Source organism: Apodemus sylvaticus, chromosome 21 (assembly GCF_947179515.1).
Source record: "Apodemus sylvaticus chromosome 21, mApoSyl1.1, whole genome shotgun sequence".
Classification (NCBI taxonomy): Eukaryota; Metazoa; Chordata; class Mammalia; order Rodentia; family Muridae; genus Apodemus; species Apodemus sylvaticus.
In genome coordinates, this window is record NC_067492.1 from 11,863,954 (window position 1) to 11,886,960 (window position 23,007).

The 23,007-nt window shown below is 48.0% G+C and overlaps 1 protein-coding gene across 1 annotated transcript in view; it reads right to left on the reverse strand.

Annotated features, from left to right (window-relative positions):
- Positions 1-23,007, reverse strand: part of Plcg2 (phospholipase C gamma 2) — a 134,649-nt gene that overhangs the window by 33,429 nt on the left and 78,213 nt on the right. Inside the window, exons 11-22 of the mRNA XM_052167117.1 lie at positions 22,138-22,256; positions 20,504-20,589; positions 18,716-18,836; positions 16,828-16,996; positions 15,603-15,707; positions 12,454-12,543; positions 11,830-12,005; positions 11,533-11,733; positions 9,299-9,418; positions 5,416-5,596; positions 3,611-3,682; positions 811-920 (exon numbers count right to left, since the gene is read on the reverse strand). Of these exons, the coding sequence (XP_052023077.1) occupies positions 811-920; positions 3,611-3,682; positions 5,416-5,596; positions 9,299-9,418; positions 11,533-11,733; positions 11,830-12,005; positions 12,454-12,543; positions 15,603-15,707; positions 16,828-16,996; positions 18,716-18,836; positions 20,504-20,589; positions 22,138-22,256 (1,550 nt within the window). The remainder of the gene's footprint in view (positions 1-810; positions 921-3,610; positions 3,683-5,415; positions 5,597-9,298; positions 9,419-11,532; positions 11,734-11,829; positions 12,006-12,453; positions 12,544-15,602; positions 15,708-16,827; positions 16,997-18,715; positions 18,837-20,503; positions 20,590-22,137; positions 22,257-23,007) is intronic.

Below are 23,007 nucleotides of genomic sequence, written 5' to 3' on the forward strand. Positions count from 1 at the left end.
TTATACCCAGCTCCCCCCTGGGAGAGGAGGTCAGAGGGCACTACTGTGAGGACAGAGGCATCATCAGAAAGACTGAGGGAGACAGTTCTTCACCTGCTGTTCTATGGCTTTGATGTTGGGCAGTTAGGTGAAAACTAGTTTGGAATTAAGAGGGTCTTCTGATTTTTAAAATAATTTGAGAGGCTGGAGAGACGGCTCAGTGGTTTAAAGCACTGACTGCTCTTCCAAAGGTCCTGAGTTCAGTTCCCAGCCCCCACGTGGTGGCTTGCAACCGTCTGTAACTCCATTCCCAGCGTTGTGATGCCCTCGTCGGGACTCTGGGTGCCTGCACACATGTGTGCATTATACAGACAATAGGCACACATGTTTACACATAATGTTTTCAGTTTTGTATTCTTTTTTAAATTTTTAATCACAGCCGGTGATTAAAATTTTAATCACAGCCGGGTAGTGGTGGCATACACCTTTAATCCCAGCACTTAGGAGGCAGAGGCAGGCGAATTTCTGAGTTCGAGGCCAGCCTGGTCTACAGAATGAGTTCCAGGACAGCCAGGGCTACACAGAGAAACCCTGTCTCGAAAAAACCAAAACCAAAACAAAACAACAAAAAAAAACATTAATTTTTAATCACAAATAGGCTTGTGTAATTGCTGTAAATGCAACCTTGTGAGGCCTCAATGGTGAATCAGCACTAATCCAGTGTAGAATGTGAGACAAAAGGGCTCAGAGCTCCACCCAGTCCCTTAGAGTCACCACAAGAGGAAACCAGTCAAGTTCACCCCCAAGAGGCCCACCCCCAGCCAGCCTCACCATCCCCCGGGCTCCTTGGAGACATTGTGGATGAGGGCGCCGCGGCAGAAGGTCAGTTCATCACTGCGCTTGGCCTTGTAGTCATAGAGCGCTTTCACGGTCCTCTGAGGCTTTGGGGGAAACAGGAAGGAAAAGGGCAGTTGGATGACAGAGGCAGCAGAGGGAAGCAGGATCTGTATACAGTTAGCTTCTCATTAGGAAGCCAGAGACGGCAGAGGCCGAGGTTACTGCGCCATCTGATGGCGAACTTTGGTATTGCATAGGAACCAAAGTTGCACAAAGTCCACCAGAAAGTGGAATGGGCTTTGCTAATTTTAACACAACCTCTTAGATTAAGCCACGCTCGCCACCTCAGAAGTGCCCCCCCCCACCAAGATCTGCTGTCCTCAATGATTCTCCCAGAAGTTCAGACGCTATTGTCTAGTCATGTTGGGGACCTGGATGTAGTGGTGCCTACCCACAACTCCAGAGCTTGGGAGGCTGAGAGACAAATTCAAAGCCTGCCTAAGCTACACAGTGAGGCTCTGTCTCAACGTCTCCTACCCCTCCCCAAATCAAACAACAGCAAAAGCTGGGCTCCGCGTGAGCAGGAGCAGGAAAGATAGAATTGATGTGGGGTAAAATTTTCAATGAATTTTCGTAATGCCTGCTTCTTGATAATAGTAAACACATGAAGAAGGAGAAAACGCCCACACAGCAAAGAAATACTAATAGAGAAACGTCTTAAATTGTCGAGCCTGCTTAGAGCTTTGGCTTTTCTCTCTTCCCCAGCAAAGGAGTCAGGACTCCGGGGGTGGGGGGAATCACTTCTGGGAGACTAGATACCTAGTCAGCCATGGAAGTTGTGACTGTGGCTCTGCCCATTCCTAGTGTAAGCTGTAGCCCACTAAGCCTCCACTCCCCCAGTTGAAATGGTAATTAAAGTTTTATATATTTTGTAGGGTTCCTGAGAAAATTCAGGGAAATAATTCATGTGGCGGTAAAAAAAACAAAACAAAAAAAAAAAAACAAAAAACAAATGTCTGTGCCCTGCATTTCTTAGGTGTCTGCCAACATGGAGAGCTGCCCTGAACCTTTAAACCTACAGTGGCTTCCCTCACCATCACAACCACCCTACGATAGCAGGGGAGGTGGTGCCCATTTTACAGATGAGAAAGCTGGGTACAGAGACATGAAGAACCTGGTCCAGAGCTCACCGTATGGGAAATGGCTGAGCCCAGAACTGGTTCAGTGACTGTGAGGTATTGCCACCCTCCACCAGAATCTATAAGATGTAAATGCAGCTTCTAGAAGCTTCTGCCGTGAAAAACCAAGCCTGGCAGGGTTATTCCTGAGCATCCTAAATGTGAGAGCCAGAGCCAGGCTCGTGGCAAGAGGGAGGCAGTCATGGTGCAGAGAGGTGCTACTGATTGGCGTTAGAGAGAGGCTGCTTCCCTGGGACTGCAGGAAAGACCCTTGGGGACTAGTGAAAAATGAGCCAGCCATTGTGTGGCCTTGTAGGAACTGGGCATATCCATCTGGCCGAGAGGACAGGTGTCTAAACTAGTTGCCTGGATTCACCTGAATAACCTCAACTTCCTCACTTGTAAAATGGGTACCAAGATGGTACCTGCTTTCTGTAGCTGGCATCAGGGATTACAATCTAACGAAGGCTAAGTGCTTAGAACATACTAGATTCTTGTCTTCAACACACCTTACATGTTATTACATGTTATCTTAAATGTTATCCTTCCAGTCCTGTGAACTTACCTAGGTCATCCTGGACTAATCTAGATTCTGTCTCCAAAGAAAGAGTCAGGATGGGGGTTTGGGGAGGCACCACTGGAAATGCACCTCAGTGACCCATCACCTGCCTGGCATGCGGGAGGTCCTGGGTTCCATCTGCAGTACTGGGAGGTGGGGCTGTGATGTCATCCTTATAGCTCCACTGCCCCATGTCACCTGCCTGACGTTCTTTTGGGACAATAGACCTAACTCATGGCATCGTGTTGAAAAGGAAAAGAGACGCAGGCCTGTCAGAGCCAACTGAGCCCATAACCCTGCGAGGAAGATGGAGGCCAGGCTAACATTCTTCCAGAGGGTGGTGCCGCTGGAGAAATGTTCCAGGAAGAGGCAGGGCCTCTTCCCTCTGAAAAGCTGTCCACACACTAGTCAGCCACTCTGCTCCTCACCTCCTCACTCTGAAGCCTTCACACATCCTGCTCTGAATTTGCATCCCCCAAGGATTTGAAATTTGTTTAAAAGAAAAAAAAAAAAAAAGGAAAGGAATTGAGTCCTGGATCTCAGCCGACTCCGCCATCGAGAGCCGCACCCTAGCCATGTGTACCAGACAGAAACTTAGCTAGAGTTCTTCCCCCCGCTAAGTTTGACATGGAGCTGGAGCTGGGGGCAGAAAGCAAAATCCACCTGTACCCACGTGAAGCTACGAGACAGAAGCAGGGTGGGAATCCGAGATAGCGCTGGCCTCGCAAGGAGGTCAGCGAACCGGACATAAGTCATAAGCGCCTCGGGCTCCGTCAGCAAGCAGGAAAAGAATTTTGGAAGATTTTTTAATTAGAAGCTGTTTGGCCCAGAGGTGGTTCACGGAAACTCGGGACTCCAGCGAGACTCAGTTCCATCTGGATGGAATTCTATTAACCTCCATGAAACCACATGGTATCCTGCCCACTGCCATGTCTCAAGTGAAATTTTAGTTGTGCTCAGATGTCCCAGAATACTCCCTGCTATAACTACGGTGGAGACCAGTGGCGGGGCAGGGTCTGTCTCCCTCTCAGTCTACTGGGTAGGACTGGTGCTGTACCATAGAAGGGTTGATCTCACTTGGGTCCACATACATCCTGCTGACGTCATAGAGGGAGTTGATGTCTCTTTCCTGAAAGGGAAAAAAAAAGAAGAAGAAAAGAGGAAGGACAAAGAATAAATGGAAAGGGTTTGAGGAATGTGGCTCAGTGGCCATGCTCAAGGCCCTGGGTTCGATTGCCAGCACCAACCAAACAGGAAGTAGGGCACCCACGCTCCTAGGATGGCCTGTGCCCTCATCCGGGCTGCAGGCTTTCTCGTGGTATCTTGTTCACTGGAAAGAAGAGTTAGAACCTCATGGGATTCTCCTGTGGCTCAGAGGTGGAGATAGCAAGAAGATTCAAAAAGCTCCCCCCAAAATTTGAAAGCAACCTGGAAATCGTAGACGCCCTACCCTGACCCAGAAGGTACCAGAAGCCCCAGCAGCTTGAAAGATTTACATGAGGGGAATTGGCAGGCATATCAAAGAGTCCTTTCCTGGACATATGCAAATGTTTGCCAGAAGCAACTGCCAAGGCTCCTGGCCTGCCCTAGCCCTCCCCCAACCTTCTTGTCCCTCTACCCAGAGTCCCTGCTGTCACCCTCTCCTCACCTCCTCAGAAACCATTCCTTCACTCCTGTCTCCTGGGTTTTGGCTCACACTTTCGTCCTGTTAAAAGTGCCTCTCCTAACCACTCCCCTGTCCACTGTAGTGTCTTCTCTTGCTATGAGGGTCTGTGTGCTCCAAAGCAGCCCATGGTGACCAAAACACCTCACTCTGGCACACTGTGCTTGCTCCTCTAGGGCCCAAATTTTCTCAAGGAAAAATCTGGACATACCCCCTGGCACATGGTTGGAACACAGGGTCCTAGGTCCTAGAGTCATTTCTGTTGCTGTGATAAAATATCCTGACCAAAGAGAACTTAAGAGAAGAAGGGATGATAGCCCATCATCATGAAGAAGTCAAGGCAGGGACAGTAGCACAGAGAAAATAAACGCCTACATCCTCATCCTTGCTGACTTGGTCTCAGCCAGCTTTCTCCTTTCTTATACTGTTCTGGACTTACTGCTTAGGGAATGGAGTTGTCCACAGTGGGCTGGGCCTTCCCACATCAGTGAACAGTCCAGACAGTCCCCCATAGACACACCCATGGGCCAACCTGAGCTAGATAGTTTCTCACTAAGACTTCCTCCTGCCGTTCTAGGCTGTGTCAAGTTGACAGGTAACACTAACTAGCCCTCAGAGTCAGTCTCCTCTCAGGAAATCTAGGATCCTTCTGACAGGAAGTGAGATATCATGACCATATCTAGTCGTCTCTGCACCCAGAACCCTACAATGTACAGGTTAAGAACCAGTGCCTTCCCATGCCCCACCAGTCCCTACATGAACCTTCCTCTCAGCCCCGTCTTCGTTTAGCATTACTCTGACTGAGCTCATTTCAAGCCTGTAACTGCCCCAAGGCTTTTGCTCCTGTTGTCCTTTCCCCTCCAGATATCTATATAGCTCGCTCCTCAGTAAGATCTTCCCAGAACCTTCGAAAACTGCAAGCCACTGCCCCATCTCTTCATACTCTCCCGTGCCATCCTAGCCCTCTCTCTTTAGCATATAGCACCATCGGACACTGGCTGTGTTTATTTTCTAATGCATTGCCTGCCTCTCCCAACCTCCACTATGGGTAGCATGGGGACAGAGCCTTTGTGGGCTGGGGCCAAGTCTGCATCCCTAGGACCTCCTACCCCAGACATACAGTAATGTATGTAAATGTATGCACTTTGTATATCTAAAATACAGACAGATGTCCAGCAAGTCCAAGGGAGTCAACCTACCATATTATATCGCTCTAGAAGCTCCGGGGTCACAGGGTAGCGGAGTCTCATCTTGCGATAGAGTGCGTGCTTCTCATAATAGTTGACAAGCTCCACCAGGCTCTCAAAGTAGGCAGAGGTCCCCAGCACAAAGTGCCGTCCGTCCCGGTTAATGCGACAGTGTTTCACCTTGCCCTTGGCCCTTGTCAGGGAGGACCACAGAGGATTAGCCACCAAGGATGCTAGCAGCTGCACCAATCAGCCACAACATTGTTATCCATCCTTAGGGGACTGAAATGAACAGAATTCAGCCCTCCTATGGGACACAAGACACGGGTCTTTTTGGTTCAGATCTGAAAGAACCCATATATGATGCTCCACACCCAGCTCTTCCTTCAACCTCACTGAGGTGCCATACTATGACCCACAAGCTAAACCCACTCCCTGGTATGTTTTTATAAATAAAGTTTTATTGAAACATGATTACTGTTCATTTGTGTCTATGTTGTGGTCATTTTCTCTTACAGATGGCGGGGTTACATAGCTGAAACAGGTTCTAAACAGCCTGTAAAAATGTAAAGTGTTTGCTCCGTAGGCCCTTCCACAAAGGGCTTCCTGGCCCTTGCTCTAAAACTCCAGTCAGTCCTCAGGTCCTTGAATCTTACCTCCAGTGGCCCAGAGTTACAATGACTGGTGTTTGGTTTGGTTTGTTTCAAAAAGGATGATAAGTTTTTTTTTTTCATCTGTTTGAAACAAGAGGCAGAAAAGATTCCAAACAAGACAGATGGCAAATCTTTCAGCCTTACTGATTTAGAAGAGCAAGATGTCACAGAAATAAAGTCAGTCAGCACATGATGCTTGTCCAAATTTGTAGTGTGGGGTTTGGGCTCATGTATGTGTATGCATAGGTAGTCACTACAGACTTTGTCATTTCTTTCTCTGATCAATGTCTGATCCTAAAAAGCCAAGAGTATCTGAGCTGGAGATGTGGCTCTGTTGTCAAGAGCTCTGGCTGCTCTTGCAGAGGACCTGAGTTCAATTCCTAGCACCTACATAGCAGCTCACAACTATCTGTTAAGACCAGTTCCAGGGGATCTAACTCTCTCTTCTGACCTCCACAGGTCCCAGGCACCCATGTGATATACAGACATACATACAAGCAAAACACACTATTTGTTTGTTTGTTTGTTTGTTTTAGAAAGCAAGTGCCTTCCCCATGTACTCATCAGAAAGAAATGACAGAAATCTGTAGTCACTACTTATGCATACACATACATGAGCCAAAACCCCACACTACAAATTTGGACAAGCATTATGTGCTGACTGACTTTATTTCTTGGCATCAGCCCTGAACAGCCAAAGCAACTTTAATCAAAAACAAAACAAAACAAAACAAAAAAACAAAGTCAAACAGGTGGCACTCCTTGACTTGGAATCGTTGTTCAATAGCTGAGTTTGGGGGTACACACCTTTAAGGCCAGCCAGAGATCCCCATGAGTTCAAAAGTAAACACAGACAAGTGTGATTACATCAAACCAAAGAGCTTCTATATAACCAAAGACATCGCGGGCTTCAAGAAGAGAACGTCACTGGAGAGAATATTTTCAAACAGATCATCTGCTAATGATCTGTTCAGGTTCAAAGATTTATGGAACATAAGTGATGGCATAGCGACAGCAAGGACAAAAATCTGACAGAAAATGGGCAACATCTCTAAATAGACATCGATGGCCAGACGGGGAGTGGAAACTTAAACCTCACTAAACATGGAAACCAAAGCCACCACAAGCCAGCCCTCTCATAGGTCAGAACAGCTGGTATCAAAAAGGTGTGGTGTCACACGCCTTTGATCCCCACATCCAGAAGCAGACAGAGCAGGCAGATCTCTGTGAGTTCCAGGCCAGCCAGGGTTATATAGGGAGAGCCTATCTCAATAAATGATGGATGGATGGATGGAAATAGATGATGGATAGATAGGTAAATAGATAATAGATGATGGATAAATGATAGATGATAGATAGATAGATAGATAGATAGATAGATAGATAGATAGACAGACAGACAGGCGATAGAGAGATGTGAAATATATGCCCCTGTCCTGGGAACCCAGGATGAGGCTGAGAGGCAGCAGTGTGCCTCTGGCATCCCTTGGGGCAGTGACTGAATAGATAACAGTGCCAGACTCAGTCCTGAAGACCTTAGCTTATGGCCACACCTTCACCCTCTGTGCTTCAGCCAGATGACACCAGTCACTGACAAACAAAAGCATCCTGACTGACAGTACTACAACAGTGTGATCTCTGCCCCTGCCCAGAGCCAGGTGAACACAGCACGCCCGTGAATAAACACACCAACTTCCTTCAAGGCTAAGTGGGCACCACTCAGGATGTTCTGAAGAAGAGGAAAAAAAAAAAAACCGGCAGAGATGCCCAAGGCCTGTCACCTGTTCCCCTGTTCCCAGTGGTGCCACATGGACAAAGGGCTCTCTGGCTGGAGCTGGCACACAGTAGGTCCTCAGCAAGCCAGTAACAATGACCTCCAGGAGGTATCTGAGTAGAAACCTCAGTGTAGGTATGTAGAAAGGTAAGAAAAGGGGTGCAGGGTAACAAGGTAACCAATTGCAAAATAAATGGGGTTGGCAAGGGGCAGCAACAGCAAACTGGATACCCCCTGGCAGCTGTGCACATCTGGAAGTTACTCTACAGAAACATGGACCCAGAACTGCTACTGCCCTGCCCCCAAATATGAACTTCAAAGTGAAGAGACTCAGTCTTCCGAATCAGGCAGCGGGGGCAAGAGCCTCCACGGACCTCAGCAGGGCCCCAGCCTCTTCTAGGAGCAGATCCAGGCAAGATGAGCACAGGCCATGGAAATGGACAGAAGCTCAGCCAGCTCCGAGGCTGTGTGGTATTGACAGGTCACTTAATCTCTCTGGACTTCTATCTCCTCACTTAGAATAACTGAGTCAGTCCACCACAGACAAGCCAGTGTGGGAGACACCATTATATAGATATATAAGCTACTGCCATCGGCAGAGCACCTGACCTGAGGGCGGGGGACACTTGGGGGAAGAGGGAGGAGTGTGGTGCTGGGATTAACATCTGGCACACCTAAGAGGCAGCAAAGGGAGTAGGGGCTAGGGGAGGGAGCCCAGATCTAGGTTCTATTCCCAGCCCCCACCCCCACATGCGTTAAGACGCCACTGAGCCTCACTGTGGACTTGTTTCGGGCCTTAGAAATTAAGGATGGTGGGCTTATCGGTGTGATGGCTGAGCGGGCAAAGCACCGTGCAGGCAAGTCTGACGAGCCCGGTCCTATGCTTGGAACACGTGGGAGGCGGAACTGAGAACCAACTCCACACATCTGTCCTCTGAGCCTGGCGTGGACACTGTGGACTGTGGATGCCCTCATACAGCGATAATACGGTTATTTGTAAGAGAGAAAACAAGGAGGCGGGCGGTGGTGGCGCATGCCTTTAATCCCAGCACTTGGGAGGCAGAGGCAGGCGGATTTCTGAGTTCGAGGCCAGCCTGGTCTACAAAGTGAGTTCAGGACAGCCAGGGCTACACAGAGAAAACCTGTCTCAAACCTCCCCCTGCCTCCCAAAAAAAAAGCCAAAAACAAAAACAAAAACAAAAACAAAGATGGTAGTCATAGCTCTTAAATACTGGGGTTGCTAGAAGTTCAAACAGAAGGACCATAGAGACTATTAGAGAGAGAGAACGCCTAGTACTTGGGACGCACAGAGTTCTGTTTATTGTCCTTGCCATCGACAATGCCAAGGACATGGGGAGGCATCTCTGTTTCCACTGGAAACCCCCTTCCTCAGGCCGCATCCGTGTCCTTTCTACATCTCCTCTGGGGAGCACTTCCCCTCACGTACAAACTGTGCCCGCACGCCTACCTGAAGGTGATGGCATAAGAGTCGGTCCCCTCCCGCTTCCGGATGAGGAAGGCTCCATCGCGGGGAATCCGCATCAGCATGTCCTCTGCTTCCCCCCTGCTCAGCCTGTCATAGTACCACCTGCATCCAGACGGGAAAACAAGCTGGTGAGAGTTCTCCCAGACTGAGAGTCGGCAGGAGACAGAAGACCAACATGCAGGGACACCTGGGGCTCACCACAGAAACAGCCTCAGAACCACACTGGGACTTACCTGACCATAGCATCTTCAAAGACAGCGATTCCTATTGAATATTTGCTTTATTTTATTGCAGCTCTGAGGGTTAATCTAAGGTCACGTGCACAGCAGGCAAGCACCCCTCACACACACACTGAGCTACAGCCTTATTTTTTTTTTTTTTTTTTTTTTTTTTTGGTTTTTGAGACTGGATCTTGCTAGATTTTTTTTTTTTCAAACATGCCATCTAACCCTGGCTGGCCTTGAACTTACAATCCACCTGCAGGTCAGCCTCCCAAGTAGCTGGGAGTACAAGAATAAGTCCCCATGTCTGGGAGAAAGGCAACAGTTTTTTATAAAGACCCCAGGAGGATGAGGAGATCAATGTGAAACTCAAGGAGTCTCTTCTCTGCCCACCTGTCCAGCCCCAAAGGCTGGAGAGCTACAGCAGTGTGTCTCAGAACATCTGGGGCAGGGAACACAGACAGGTAAGGTTCAGAAAGATTTTGGTTACTAAAGACACAAAATGACAGGTTTGGAAAGGCAACTGGTATGAAAATAGGAAACAGTAATAGTAGCCATAATTATTATAATAGCAATGATAATAATGCCACTATAAATTATTCAGCTTCCTCCAAAAGCAAAAATGTTAGATCCACCTGCTTAATGATTATCCTGGTATTTCTGGAATGTGTTTGACCTCTTTGCCAGGGATGGCCTGGAACTCTCCTTAGCAGATAAAACAGGGAAAGGAACTCTCCCTGTGATTACTACTCCTGATTCCCATCGTGATCGCTACACTGTGATTCTTTTGATCACAGAGGGAACCTTGACAAGCACAGACACAGCAGACCCAAACCGGGCTTGAGATCAAAGCCCCAGACCTTAGGGCACTGAAAGAGAAGAAAGGGGGAGGAAATCATGGAGAGAAGAGAAAAGTGGAAGCTGGGAAGAGAGAGAGAGAGAGAGAGAGAGAGAGAGAGAGAGAGAGAGAGAGAGAAAGTGAAAGAGAGAAAGAATGAGAGAAAAGAAAGAGGGAGGGAGGAAGGAAGGATGAAAGAAAGAAAATAAAGGGAAAGGAAAGGAAGAAAGAAAGGAAGGAAGAAGGAAAGAAAGAAAGGAATGAAGGAAAGAAAGGAAGAAAGAAAGAAAGGAAGGAAGGAAGGAAGGAAGGAAGGAAGGGAAGAAAAGAAAGGAAGAAAGAGGAAGGAAGAAGGAAAGAAAGAAAGAGAGAGAGAAAAAAGAAAGAAAGAAAGAACGAAAAGGAAGGAAAGAAAGAGAAAGAGAGAAAGAAAAAAGCTGAAGTGCACACACCTTTAATCCCATCACTCCCCTCAGGAGGCAGAGGCAGGTGGATCCCAGAATCTGAAGCCAGCCTGATCTACAGAGTGAGTTCTAGGATAGCAAGGGCTACACAGAGAGACCCTGTCTCGAAAAACCGGAACAAAATGGTGAAATCTGGAGAGAGATCTCAGTGGTTAGAGCACTAATGGCACTTATGATCCAGGTACTGTTCCCAGCACCCACAAGGTGGCTTCTAAGTGCCTGCAATTCCAGTTCCAGGGCATCTGACACCCTCTCTGGCCTCTGTGGGCATCAGATACACACACTGTACATCTATGCATGCAGGCAAAACCATTCACATTCATAATTTCTTTGACTTAAAAAAAGGGGCGGGGGGGGTGTTCTTGTTTAGTTCCCAGGATCCATGACAGACAGCTCACAACTGTTTTTAACTCTAGTCCTAGGGTATGCAACTCCCTCTTGTGGCATCAGTCACATGTACATACTAGACACATGCGCACATGCATGTGCAAATAATATAAAATTGTTAAAGAACAAGCAAGAGAGAAGAGAGAGAGAATGTGACAAAGTCTGACAGGTGGGAATAGTTCACATAAAATTCTAAGAACCCACATTGTCAAAGAGAACAGGGTGCTAGAAATGAGAACCCCCATCTACACCTCGTGGGTGTGACCCATGTGGTCCTCTACCTCCCACCCAACCCATGGCACCTACGGCTTGGACTCATGTGGGTTGGGGTTGGGCACCGGGTCTGTGAGCCGCAGCTCGAACTCCGCACAGCGTAGGTGTGCCTCGCGGTAGTGCTGGATGAGGGCGTAGATGCTGTTGAACGTGAGGTTGTCAGTCAGGTAGTACTTCATGACCCCATTCTCCATGGTCGACCGGATCCGACAGTGCTGCACCCGGCCAGACCGCCTGTTGGGAACAGAGACAGGGGTGTCCCAGCAGAGCCAGGCAGGACAGCAGCCTGACCACAGCACCTCCCACCCACCAGCCTCCGAGGGGCGTTACCAGAAGGAGAGTGTGTAGTCATTGGGGAAGGTCTCGCTCTCCCGCACCAGGAAGGTGCCGTCCTTGGCGCCCGTCTCGGCGCAGTACTCCTGCAGCAGCCTCTCCGCACTGGTCCTCCTCTCGACCTTCTTATGGAACCATTTCTCCCCAAAATGCAGCTCCGTGGGGGGAGTGTCCTGAACCACAAGCAACCGAAAGGGCTTATTATAGCTCCCTCTTGTCCTCTCCTGACAACTCATTGATGGCCGTTTCCAGGAGTCCTAAGGCAGGGTTCAGGAGTCCCCAGTACCAGAAGCCCGAACTCATCCTGGGCTCTACTAAGAAAAAGCCCAAAGATGGGCTGCGCAGGGCAAGGGGCGAGTCCATTATTTCTCCCACCCCTTGATAAAAGGCCTATCAGACCCCATTGGAAGCAGGAAAGAGCCTCGAATCTTACTGGTTAAGCCCCAGAGCCAGCTAGCCAATCAGGAAGAGCTAGTTAAGCTTTGCTTCCCAGAGCAATATCGCCTTAGTACTAAGGATGCTCAAGCCAGCCCAGATGGGAGAAGGCACACACTAAGTCTCCAGGTGGGGATTCTCCAAGGACAAGACCAGAAGGCAGAGGGCAGGCAGGTCTCCACCTACCTGGACCAGCTCCTCCTCCACAGCCTGTTCAATGTCATCACTGAAGGACAGCTTGGCGTCAGCAATGGCACAGTAGTGGCGCGTCCATTTCTAGAGAGCCAGGCTGGCATTAGTCTCCCCCAAGGTTTCAGCCCTATTGACTCTGGGGACCTGTGGGACATCACCCCAGCATTCACTGGGGCTGCCCCGCCCCAGTTTTCACATTTGTAATGATTTTTTTCAAACAAGATCTGCTCTTTTGTTTTGTTTTGTTTTTGTTTTTGTTTTGTTTTTTGGGGTGTTTTGTTTTGTTTTGTTTTGTTTTGTTTTGAGACGGGGTTTCTCTGTGTAGCCCTGGCTGTCCTGGAACTCACTCTGTAGACCAGGCTGGCCTCACACTCAGAAATCCACCTGCCTCTGCCTCCCAAGAGCTGGAATTAAAGGCGTGGGCAACCACTGCCCAGCCAAGATCTGCTCTTAAAACATCTATTTCTGGATTTTTGGGATTGTTCGGGACTATTTAAGGGGGTGCGTCTGGGAGCAGGTGAGACTTTCCGCTGCATTGACAGAACTGCAGCAGAGCAAAGCATGCAACCTCACGAGTAGCTTTTCCTGCCTCACCTGGCATTTTCCTCAGTACTGGAGACTGACCCCAGGGCCACGTGCTTGTTAGGCTCTGCCACTGAGCCACATCCCCAGCCTGTCAGCTGCTTTGTAAGACTCTCTGGGTCTTTACAGACAATTGACCTAACAGCATGTTCTCTCTCTCTCTCTTTTTTAAGATTTATTTTATTTATATGAGTACACTGTAGCTGTCTTCAGACACATCAGAAGAGGGCGTCAGATCTCATTACGGATGGTTGTTGAGCCACAATATGGTTGCTGAGAATTGAACTCAGGACCTCTGGAAGAGCAGTCAGTGCTCTTAATTGCTGAGCCATCTCTCCAGCACTAACAGCATGTTCTAATTTCACTAATTTTTCACTAATTTTTAAAAGTTAATATATAGTGTTATATATTATATATAGTATATACCACATATATTGTATATAATATATATAATATATAATATAATATATTATATATTACATATTATATATTATATTATATATACCTGTATATAATATATAATATTATATATAGGTGTGCCAGGCATGGTGGTGCACATCTTTAATCCCTGCACTCCAGAGGCAGAGGCAGGTGGATTTCTGTGAGTTCAGTGCCAGCCAGTGCTACATGGTGACACTCTGTCTTAAAAAAAAATTTTTAATGGATTTCATTATGACATTTTCACACATATATATCATTGTATGACTAGATGCATCCCCCTGTTACCTCTTTCATAATCCTTCCTCCCTGAACTTCTCTCATTCCCAGTGAATAGTTCTCAACTTTTATACCTCTCATATATATGACACGCATACAAATTTAAATGTTTATAATTATATGCATTTATATGTAAGAAATACATCATATATATATATGTATATATATATATATATATATTGAAAGAGTGTGTGTATGTGTGTGTGTATGTACCACATGAGTGCAGTGTCCATGGAGGCCACAAGAGGGCACCAGATCCCTTGAAGCAAGAACTATAGATGGTTGTGAGACACCCACATAGATTCTAGGCACCAAACTCAAATACTTCAGAAGAGCAGCAAATGCAATTAGCCTCTCAGACATCTCTCCAGCCCCCAGATATTTAATCATTACAAAAAATATAGAGTCCACATACGAGATAAAGCAGCAATATTCTTTATTTTTGTTTGTTTGTTTGTTTTTTTGGTTTTTTGGATTTTTGGTTTTTTGGATTTGGTTTTTTCGAGACAGGGTTTCTCTGTGTAGCCCTGGCTGTCCTGGAACTCACTCTGTAGACCAGGCTGGCCTCAAACTCAGAAATCTGCCTGCCTCTGCGTCCCAGAATGCTGGGATTACAGGTGTGCGCTACCACCACCCAGCTAAGCACCAATATTCTTATTTGTCCTTTAACATCCAGTCTCCACATGTAGATTCTATAATTTCATTCTTAGAGGCTGAGTCAGATTCCACTGTGTATGCGTGACATTTTGTTGAGATTTACTTAAATTTTTCCTATTTCATATTTATAGGGTACTAGAACAGACCTTGGGATAGCTCAAGTGAATAGGAGAGTCAGGAGGTATGGGAGAAGCACTAAAGCTTGAAAGACTATTCCACCCACAAATAATAATAATAATATTAATGATAATAATAGGAAGGAGGAGGAGGAAGATGATGATGATAGGAAGGAGGAGAAGGAGATAATGATGAGGATTACCTGGAGTGGGTCCAATCCTAGATTGGAAGGCTACAGCAAGTTGCCTGCTAATAAATGTTGCTAATACACAGCAGTAAGCTGGCTGATAATATATGTGACAGGAAAAGGACATTAGTGAATGCTATAGCTTAATGCGAAGCCTGTTCTTTTAAGGACTATGCATTACAGAGTTGCTTGTCAACCAATAGGGCTTTGGGAACGACCCACGCCATGAAGGGGTTAATCAATTCATTGATAAGTTCGTAAGTCCATAGACTGTTGGGAGCTGGCCTGACTGAGGAGATGAGGCTATATGGCTCTGAAGGGCTGACCTCTCATCTTCTCTGCCTCCCCATCCACCATGAGGTGAGAGAGGCACTTGGCTTGTTCACACTCACAGGTCCCTGCCGTGATGCTCTGCCTCACTGTGAACTAACACAGAAGCAGCGACAGAGCCACGCAGCCACAGACTGAACCCTCCAAAAGGGTTCCTGTAACACAGTGGACAGGGGGTGACGCAGTAAGAAGATCCACAGGAGCTGACGGTGTCACAGCACTGTGGGTGCCCTGGTCTCTGCAGTTATAGCAGATGCTCCTACTCGGGAAAGGTTTCCGTGAGGTCAAGGTAGGACGGGAGGTAAGGAGCCCTCAGCTGTGGTGCATAGTGGGAGGGTTATGAATCCAGGGTCCATGGCATTGGTCTGTGTATAAGTACTTATTATATTGAATATGAAATTATTTGCAAACATTATAATGTCATAAAGAAGACAAATCACATGGCTCCAAATGGGGCAAAGGCAGAGACAGCGCCAGACTTTACGGTAGAAGCCTAGGACAGCTGAGAGTGAGCACCCACAGCTCTGTGAGGGGAGGAGGGACCCACACCCACCTGGTCGATGGAGTCCCACATATACAGCTCGCCCTGGGTCTTGCGCTCATCTTTCTTGTCCTCCACATTGACGTCCACGTCACCCCGGGGGCCCAGCTTCTTATGCTGAAGGGGAGAAAGTTCACATAGCCCTCCTCACGCAAGACCCATGTCTTTGAAGTGACAAGAACTCATCCACCGTCAGCCACCCAGCATGCACTGCTCTCTTCACCTCTACCTTTGGTGGATTACAGGCTCATCATATAATCTCAGCTCTGTGCTAGGAGGCCTCTCCTCCCTCAGAGACGTCCTCTCTGCCTCTCCACCTGTAGCCCATCCCTGACTCCTTTCCAGCTGGAAACCTGCTTCTGTTTTCTTATTCTCTAGGAGGTTGTGCTTTTTCGGGAGGTGGGGACTGAGTGAAAGGGAAGAACTGTTACTGTTGCTTATAAGGTTAAGAAGTTGCAGTATTTCCCCATCCAATCTCCCAGGTCCCGTCCTCCATGCTAAATTTTAATTCACACTTCCTGGGTACCTGTGGAAACCCCACTGACAATCCCAGCCCTATAGATAGGGTCCTTAGTCCCAAATCACTTGGGGACCAAAGCCCAAAGCGACTATAACACCCTACCTTGTGTGAGAAATATAAAGTTGTGCATGCTTTATTTCACTGTTTATCTGGTCTCTTTATCCTAACAACACAAGCATGCAAATGTTGATGCTGCCCCCAAAGACCGATAAAATTCACACATCGCCTCCATAGAACAAGAACACCAGTCCCAGCAACCCACTGTCACTCAAACCCTCTTAAGCAGCTGTCCACATCCCACATAGTCTGAGAGATCCCAAGGGCAGGAATGGGGCCTGAGGCACTGGAACCCCAATGCTCACACAAGACCAACTCACAGACCCATGAATGAACAACTACAGGTTCCATTTGCTTTAAGACAGGGTCTCACTAAGATGGAGTCTCCAGCCCAAGCTGGCTGGAACTCAACATCCTCCTAAGTTAGAATTGGTAGTATGGGCTCATACCCACCCAGAACTGCTCCTACCAAGGTAACTGTGTAAGTAGATTCTACAGTATCCCCATTACCAGAGGGATACAGAGGCACCCAGAGGTTAAATGATCAAGTTTTTACCTAGATCAAAGAGATGGTAAAGGAAGATGGGACCTGGAGTCCAACACCAGACCTCTGACATGTCCCCTTAATGGCAGCCATCCCAGGTAGTCACACATACCTACCTTGATAATGATCTTCTCACGAAGTTGACTGGGTGAGGGCAGCTGGTCAGCACTGGCCTCCGTGGGCTTCGTCAACAGCAGGTCTCCTAACACTTCCTTGAACACCTTGGCCATGTGACGCTGCTGCTCCACACTGCAGTGCTCCTCGATAGACAAGATCACGGGGAAGCTGCAGACGACACAGGACAGAGTCAGCGGGGGACAGGATGCAGGGACCTTCCATAACTGCCTCTGCTGATCAACAAATACCCATTTCTCAGGCGCCAGGGCAGGGTGGGCAGTAGGTCAGTAATTGAGATCTCCGAAGCATGATCCCAGATGAGGCCCCTCCCTTTATAAATCCATCATGGCAGCATCTTTTCATCATGACAGGAAGCTAACAAAGTCTGAGTAGGCACTGACCATCTCTGGGAATGCATGGTCCCTCTGGGCTTCAGTGGCTGATGGAGGAAGGAATGCCCAAGGAGGGGCTGAGGCTACATGGGGAAGGATGTATGTGAGCCCTGTAGTCCGACTAAAAGATTTCCTGAGGAGAAAGATGCTTACAGCATCACTGTCTCAGCCCAGCCCCCCCACAACTTGATCCAAGGAATCCAGGCAGGAATCACCTCAGAAACATCTGTTTACTGAATGCTGACCATGCCTGGGGCTTAGCACTCAGCACACCTGACGTCATTTAGTCCCATGATCCTATGAGGTCCATAAGATCATCACCATAGCTGTTAAAATGTCAAAACTGCCTCTGTATCCCTCTGGTAATGGGGATACTGTAGAATCTAGTTACATAGTTATCTTGATAGGAGCAGTTCTATAGTTCACACTACCAATTCTAACTTAGGAAGATGATGAGTTCCAGCCAGCTTGGGCTGGAGACTCTGTCTTAATGGTCAGACAAAGGCTGACCATTCACAGAGCTGGACTATAATGAGAATTTTGGTGTCTTTAAAAGCTCGGGAATGTTATTGGAGTATGTTTTTGTTTCAATCCCAGGTATGGGATACGGGGGTGCTTCCAATTGTCCACAGCAGCTGACTGTGATTTGTCTTGTGCTTTGCCAGGGGAGTGACTCTGCCAGCTGAAGAGAGTTTATGTTTGGAATTCTGGGGACTCCTGAGAGGGTGTAAAAAAGGCCAGAACCTGAGAGAAGTAGAGGCTAAAGCTGGTTGCTGTTGCTGCAGTTTGTGAATGGCCATGAGCAAAGAGATAGGAAAAAAAACTGGATCTCCTGCTGACAAAGACTGGACTTGCCCCAAGGATCTCAACACCACTAATCGGCAGGAAAGAGTCTAACAAGATCAGCACCCCCTTTCCCCTCTAACCTCCTTTCTCTCCTACCTGGTGTTGGGGGGAACGAGGGTTTAAAGGGTTTGGGGTACAGAAAGGTGGTAGGAAGAAGAACCCAATAAAGAAGCCAGAAATCTGGTTACACTGGACTCAAACTGGAAGAAAGCATCTAGAACTCATGGGTTCTAGTCCAAAGAGACGGCTGAACATTAGAGCGAGTTCATCATACTGCTCTTTCGGAAGACCTCAGTTCAGTTCCCAGCACCAACCTCAGGCAGCCCCCAGCCACCAGCTTCAGGAGAGCCAATGCCTCTGGCCTACACCAGCACCTGCAGTCATGCACACACACACACCCCCAAACACACACATAATTAAGATAATGAACATATTTTTAAGGACCATTATCATTTCTTAAGGACACAAGGGTCATTTGACAGTAACTAGCCAAATGGAGCCGAAGCTCCCCAGGGATTGGGAGCAGTGGGAAATGTGCATATGCATGTGTGTGTGTATCTGTGTGTGTATCTGTGTCTGTTTGTCTGTCTGTGTGCCCAATCCTAGCAGCTTTCCCCCCTATAGCCCTTATAGGAAATCAGCCACTGACCTAGAGGTAACAAAGGCGTGGTCCCGAATGGCCTGAACGACGTCATCAAACTTGATCTTGGTGGTCCGTGTCCAGCCGTGGTAAATTATAGGTTTCCCATCAGGCCCATCCCAGCAGTCCACTGAGGGGAAAACACAGGTCCTCAGCATCAGCCACCATCAACCACGGCCACCAAGAGTGAACAGGTATGCAAGACACATGTTGGGCTGAGGCCATGAGGTTAGACCCTGGTACACACATCAGCTCTGTTCCCAAGGCTGACCCGGGTTCACCCACAGGTCCATGGTCATCTCAATAGGCTTGCAGAATGCCACATGCTCCCTGAGAAACTCCTTCTAGTGAGCTGTTCATCATAAAATACTCAAAATGGGTTTTATTTTCTTGTGTCAGCTATTTAAGGCTCCCCTCTTTGGCCAGTAGAAACAGACTGATTTGTAAAGGTTCAGGAAATTATGCAAATGGAAATAAGACTGAAGGAGATGTAACAGTCCTGAGGATACTGAAACTGGTGACTTCTGACTTATTTTCTCACAGCTTTCGTCCAGAGGGAAAAGCACAAACCCAGGAAGCCCGTGAACAACTGCTACTAATCTTTGGCCCAGAATGAACAGGTTTGAAACACTTGAGGTGCCATCAATGGTCTGGGCCATTTTCTTAGCCACATACCTGGCTATGGCTTATAAAAGTGTCACCCAGCTTGGTTCCTAGGGTAGCATCATTGAGGGCTGTGTCGTTGAAAGGCACTGTGGGACCCCAGCCTCTTCCTTGTCCTCTCCCAGTTTCTACCTTATGGTGGAAGCATTTGCTCTACTGCATTTTCTTGCCATGGCCTGTTGATAAAGGCCCAAAGCAATGTTCCCAACCCAAGATACAGAACAATACACCTGCCATTAAAAGCTCATCACCTCCGTCGTCTTACATGACAGGATGCTAACTGATCCAGACATATAAGAGCTTTGGTGAAAGAATGAGGCTGGGAAGGAAAGAGCCAATGGTGGGCTGGAGAGATAGTTCAAGGGATAAAGTATTTACTCTGTAAGCATGAGGGCCAGAGTTCAAATCCCAGAACCCATGTAGACACTGGGCAAGTGGAGACAAGGGATCTGTGAAACAAGCTGACTAGCTAGACTAGAGCTACAGGTTCTCTGAGGGACCCTTTCTTAAAAATAGAGTGACTGAGGAAAACAATTGCTGTCAACCTCTGGTGTTATCCACATGTTAATATACACACATGTGAACACATTTACTCATGTGTGCATGTACACACATGTATGTATGCACACACGCACACAAAAGAGCCAAAGAGGTGAGGGGAAAAGTCAGACAAAAGCAAGGCTTTGCCACCTGCACACCCACAGACTGTCCCTGACGATCCCTCTCATGCTTGCTCTCGGGGTCTCACCTACAGACACGTGGCTCCTGGGTGTGTCATGCTAACTGGTATGTGTCTGTGTTCCCCTTAGCAGAGAGCGACCCTTGCTGCTAGTCCCCTGCTTCCCACTGTATCAAGACTCTTTCTAGGTGTGCCAACCTATTGCCCAGACAGATGTCACTTTTGCTTGGGGACAGTTATCTTCTAGGAAAAAAAAATCCTCAGTCACCTTCATCCCTAGAGCCCCCTGCATGGGTGCTTCTCGGCCTGTCTCCCTCCACATCTTCCACCAAAACTGAAGTCTTATACACACACACACACACACACACACACATAAAATAAATAAAAGCAATGAGCAAACACTGAGGGTGGTCGCTTTGCTTATTGCATCATCTTGGCCAAGACAGAAAACTCACACTCAATGCAGCGGCAACCAGCGCGCAGACAGCGGATGTACGCTTCTGTGGAGGACTCACTACGCAGCTGGTCCCCGGTAAGGTACCTGAGGGTCAGAATGAGTCAAGTCAGGGAGGCGATCCTGTACACAGTTCACGCCTGGAGACCGTCTGAGCCCAAGATCTTCTGATCTAGAAACACTCAGTTAAGGTCTGCGCTACACGCGTGCCACCCTGAGGCCATGTGAACACATTTACTCATGTGTGCATGGCTTTAGAACCACCAGTAAGATGTGCGCAGTAGCGACCTAAGCAATCTGAATGCAATGAAGACAGCATGGTCCTTCTGGGAGACCTGGGCTGAGGGTGTCAGGAGCAAAGAGGAACCAGAGTGTGTGCTGATGACCCCAGCAGAAATAGGGCTTCATCACTGAGATCTGAGCCAGTGTAGGCAGGCTCAGCAAGTCCTCGTAGAATTTATAATGCCGTGGACCTAGTCAGCAAAACTACCATAAAATAACTTTTTTAAAAAAACACGCAGTAATCATGTTTCTGGATCTGGTTAATTTCACTCAACATAGTGATTTATGGCTCCGGCCATATCCTTGCAAATGTCATGACTTCTTACTTCCTCCACAGCCCTCACAAAGTTCTAGCGTGATATATGTGTTACATATATACGCATTACATAGAAATGACATTTTCTTTATCCATTCCTCTGCTGGAGCATTTATTGATTAAGTTATTTAAGAGAGCTTTTGATGTCTCTAAAGACAACTTATTATTGCCTTGCCTTCTGTCCAGACCACCTTCCCTCTCAGAACGTTCCTCAGCTGTCTCTAGGCTCAGAGAATCTACCATCCTAAGGTACGAACTCGAGATGTGCCACCTACCCATTCCCCTGGAAAAGGTGTCACCTTCCCAAATACCTAGAGAATGACACACCGGGGAACTTGCTCAGGCCCCGTTTGAAAGAGGACTTTGCAGGCTGGAAGTCAAACCCTCATCCTGAAAGGCCGACTGAACACTGAGGCTGGGAGGCAGCATCCCTGCTTACTCCCTTGCTCATTTGTGATCAGCATCATTACCCAAAGAAGTGGATGAGTCCGGGTCACTTTCTGGGTGACGTGGCCGGAAGCTCCCTGAGACTCTCTTGTGACTTACGAGCTTCTGCCTAGACTGGCCTTCCAGCCTGCTGCTACCCTCCCAGACTCTTCACTCTAGCCTTAAAAATGCCTCCCAGCTGTTCCTGCCCCAGGGCCTTAGCACATGCTCCTCTCAGCATGAAACTCTCCTTCTCACCCAGCCCCCTGTTCAGCCAGAAGCTGATGCCCAAGGCTGACATTTAGTGGAAATCTTCCTCTCCACGCAACCTAGAATGAGACCTCGGCTGCCTCGTTCACTGAGGAGTCACCATACCTCATAGGCGGGGAGCCTGGCCCGTGTCAGATGTTCCACAAACACCAACTCACTGGCTGAGTGAATTTTGATGGTGTGGTGACCAAATCATAAAATTCCAGCTCTGTGAACTTGCTTTAAAGGCCATAGGTACTAGCCAGAAAGAGAGCTGTGTTCCCCGCCCCCTTCTCCTGATCCTCCCCACCCCTTCACAGCCAGATCTGCCTGAGCCAGCCTGGGCTCATCCGGAAACTCACGTGTTGTGGGAAGAGGAGATCCAGTAGTGGGACAAAGGGTTGTTCATGTCCTGCATTTCCACTGCATTGTACCTCTCATCCCAGATGCTGTTCTCACGGGAGAACAGGTACGTGAGGAACTGAAAGAGACAACCAACATGTAGTCACCGTGGCACGGAGGCAGGGAGTCTACTTGTTCCTAGATGGCGCCCACGCAGCCAGGCGAGGCTGCTCTGACCTGTGAAACCTATAGATGGTCCCCAGACATCGGTTTCCAAACGTTTCAATAAAAATGGCTCAGATTGCCGCCATCTTGTGATGTTTTGTATATGCTCCGACCCAGGCAATGGCAATGTTAGGAGATACGGCCCTGTTGGAGTGGGTGTGGCCCTGTTGGAGTGGGTGTGGCCCTGTTGGAGTGGGTGTGGCCCTGTTGGAGTGGGTGTGGCCTTGTTGGAGTGGGTGTGGCCTTGTTGGAGTGGGTGAGTCACTGTGGGCGTGGCATTAAGACCCTTATCCTAGCTGCTCAGAAGTCAGTCTTCCACTAGCAGCCTTTAAATAAAGGTGTAGAACTCTCAGCTCCTCCTGCACCGTGCCTGCCTGGATGCTGCCATGTTCCCGCCTTGATGATTATGGACTGAACCTCTGACCTATAGCCAACCCCAATTAAATGCTGTCCTTATAAGAGCTGCTTTGGTCATGGTGTCTGTTCACAGCAGTAAAACCCTAAGACATTTCTCAACATAAGCAGCTACCCATCACTTCCCTTTAAACATGTGTCCCCCAAATATTTGCTGCTGCCAGAACACTGGCTGCCTACACAGAAGCTTTGTCACACCAGCAACTAACGCTCTGTGAGTCCAACACAGTTTCAGAGACAGAACATTACAG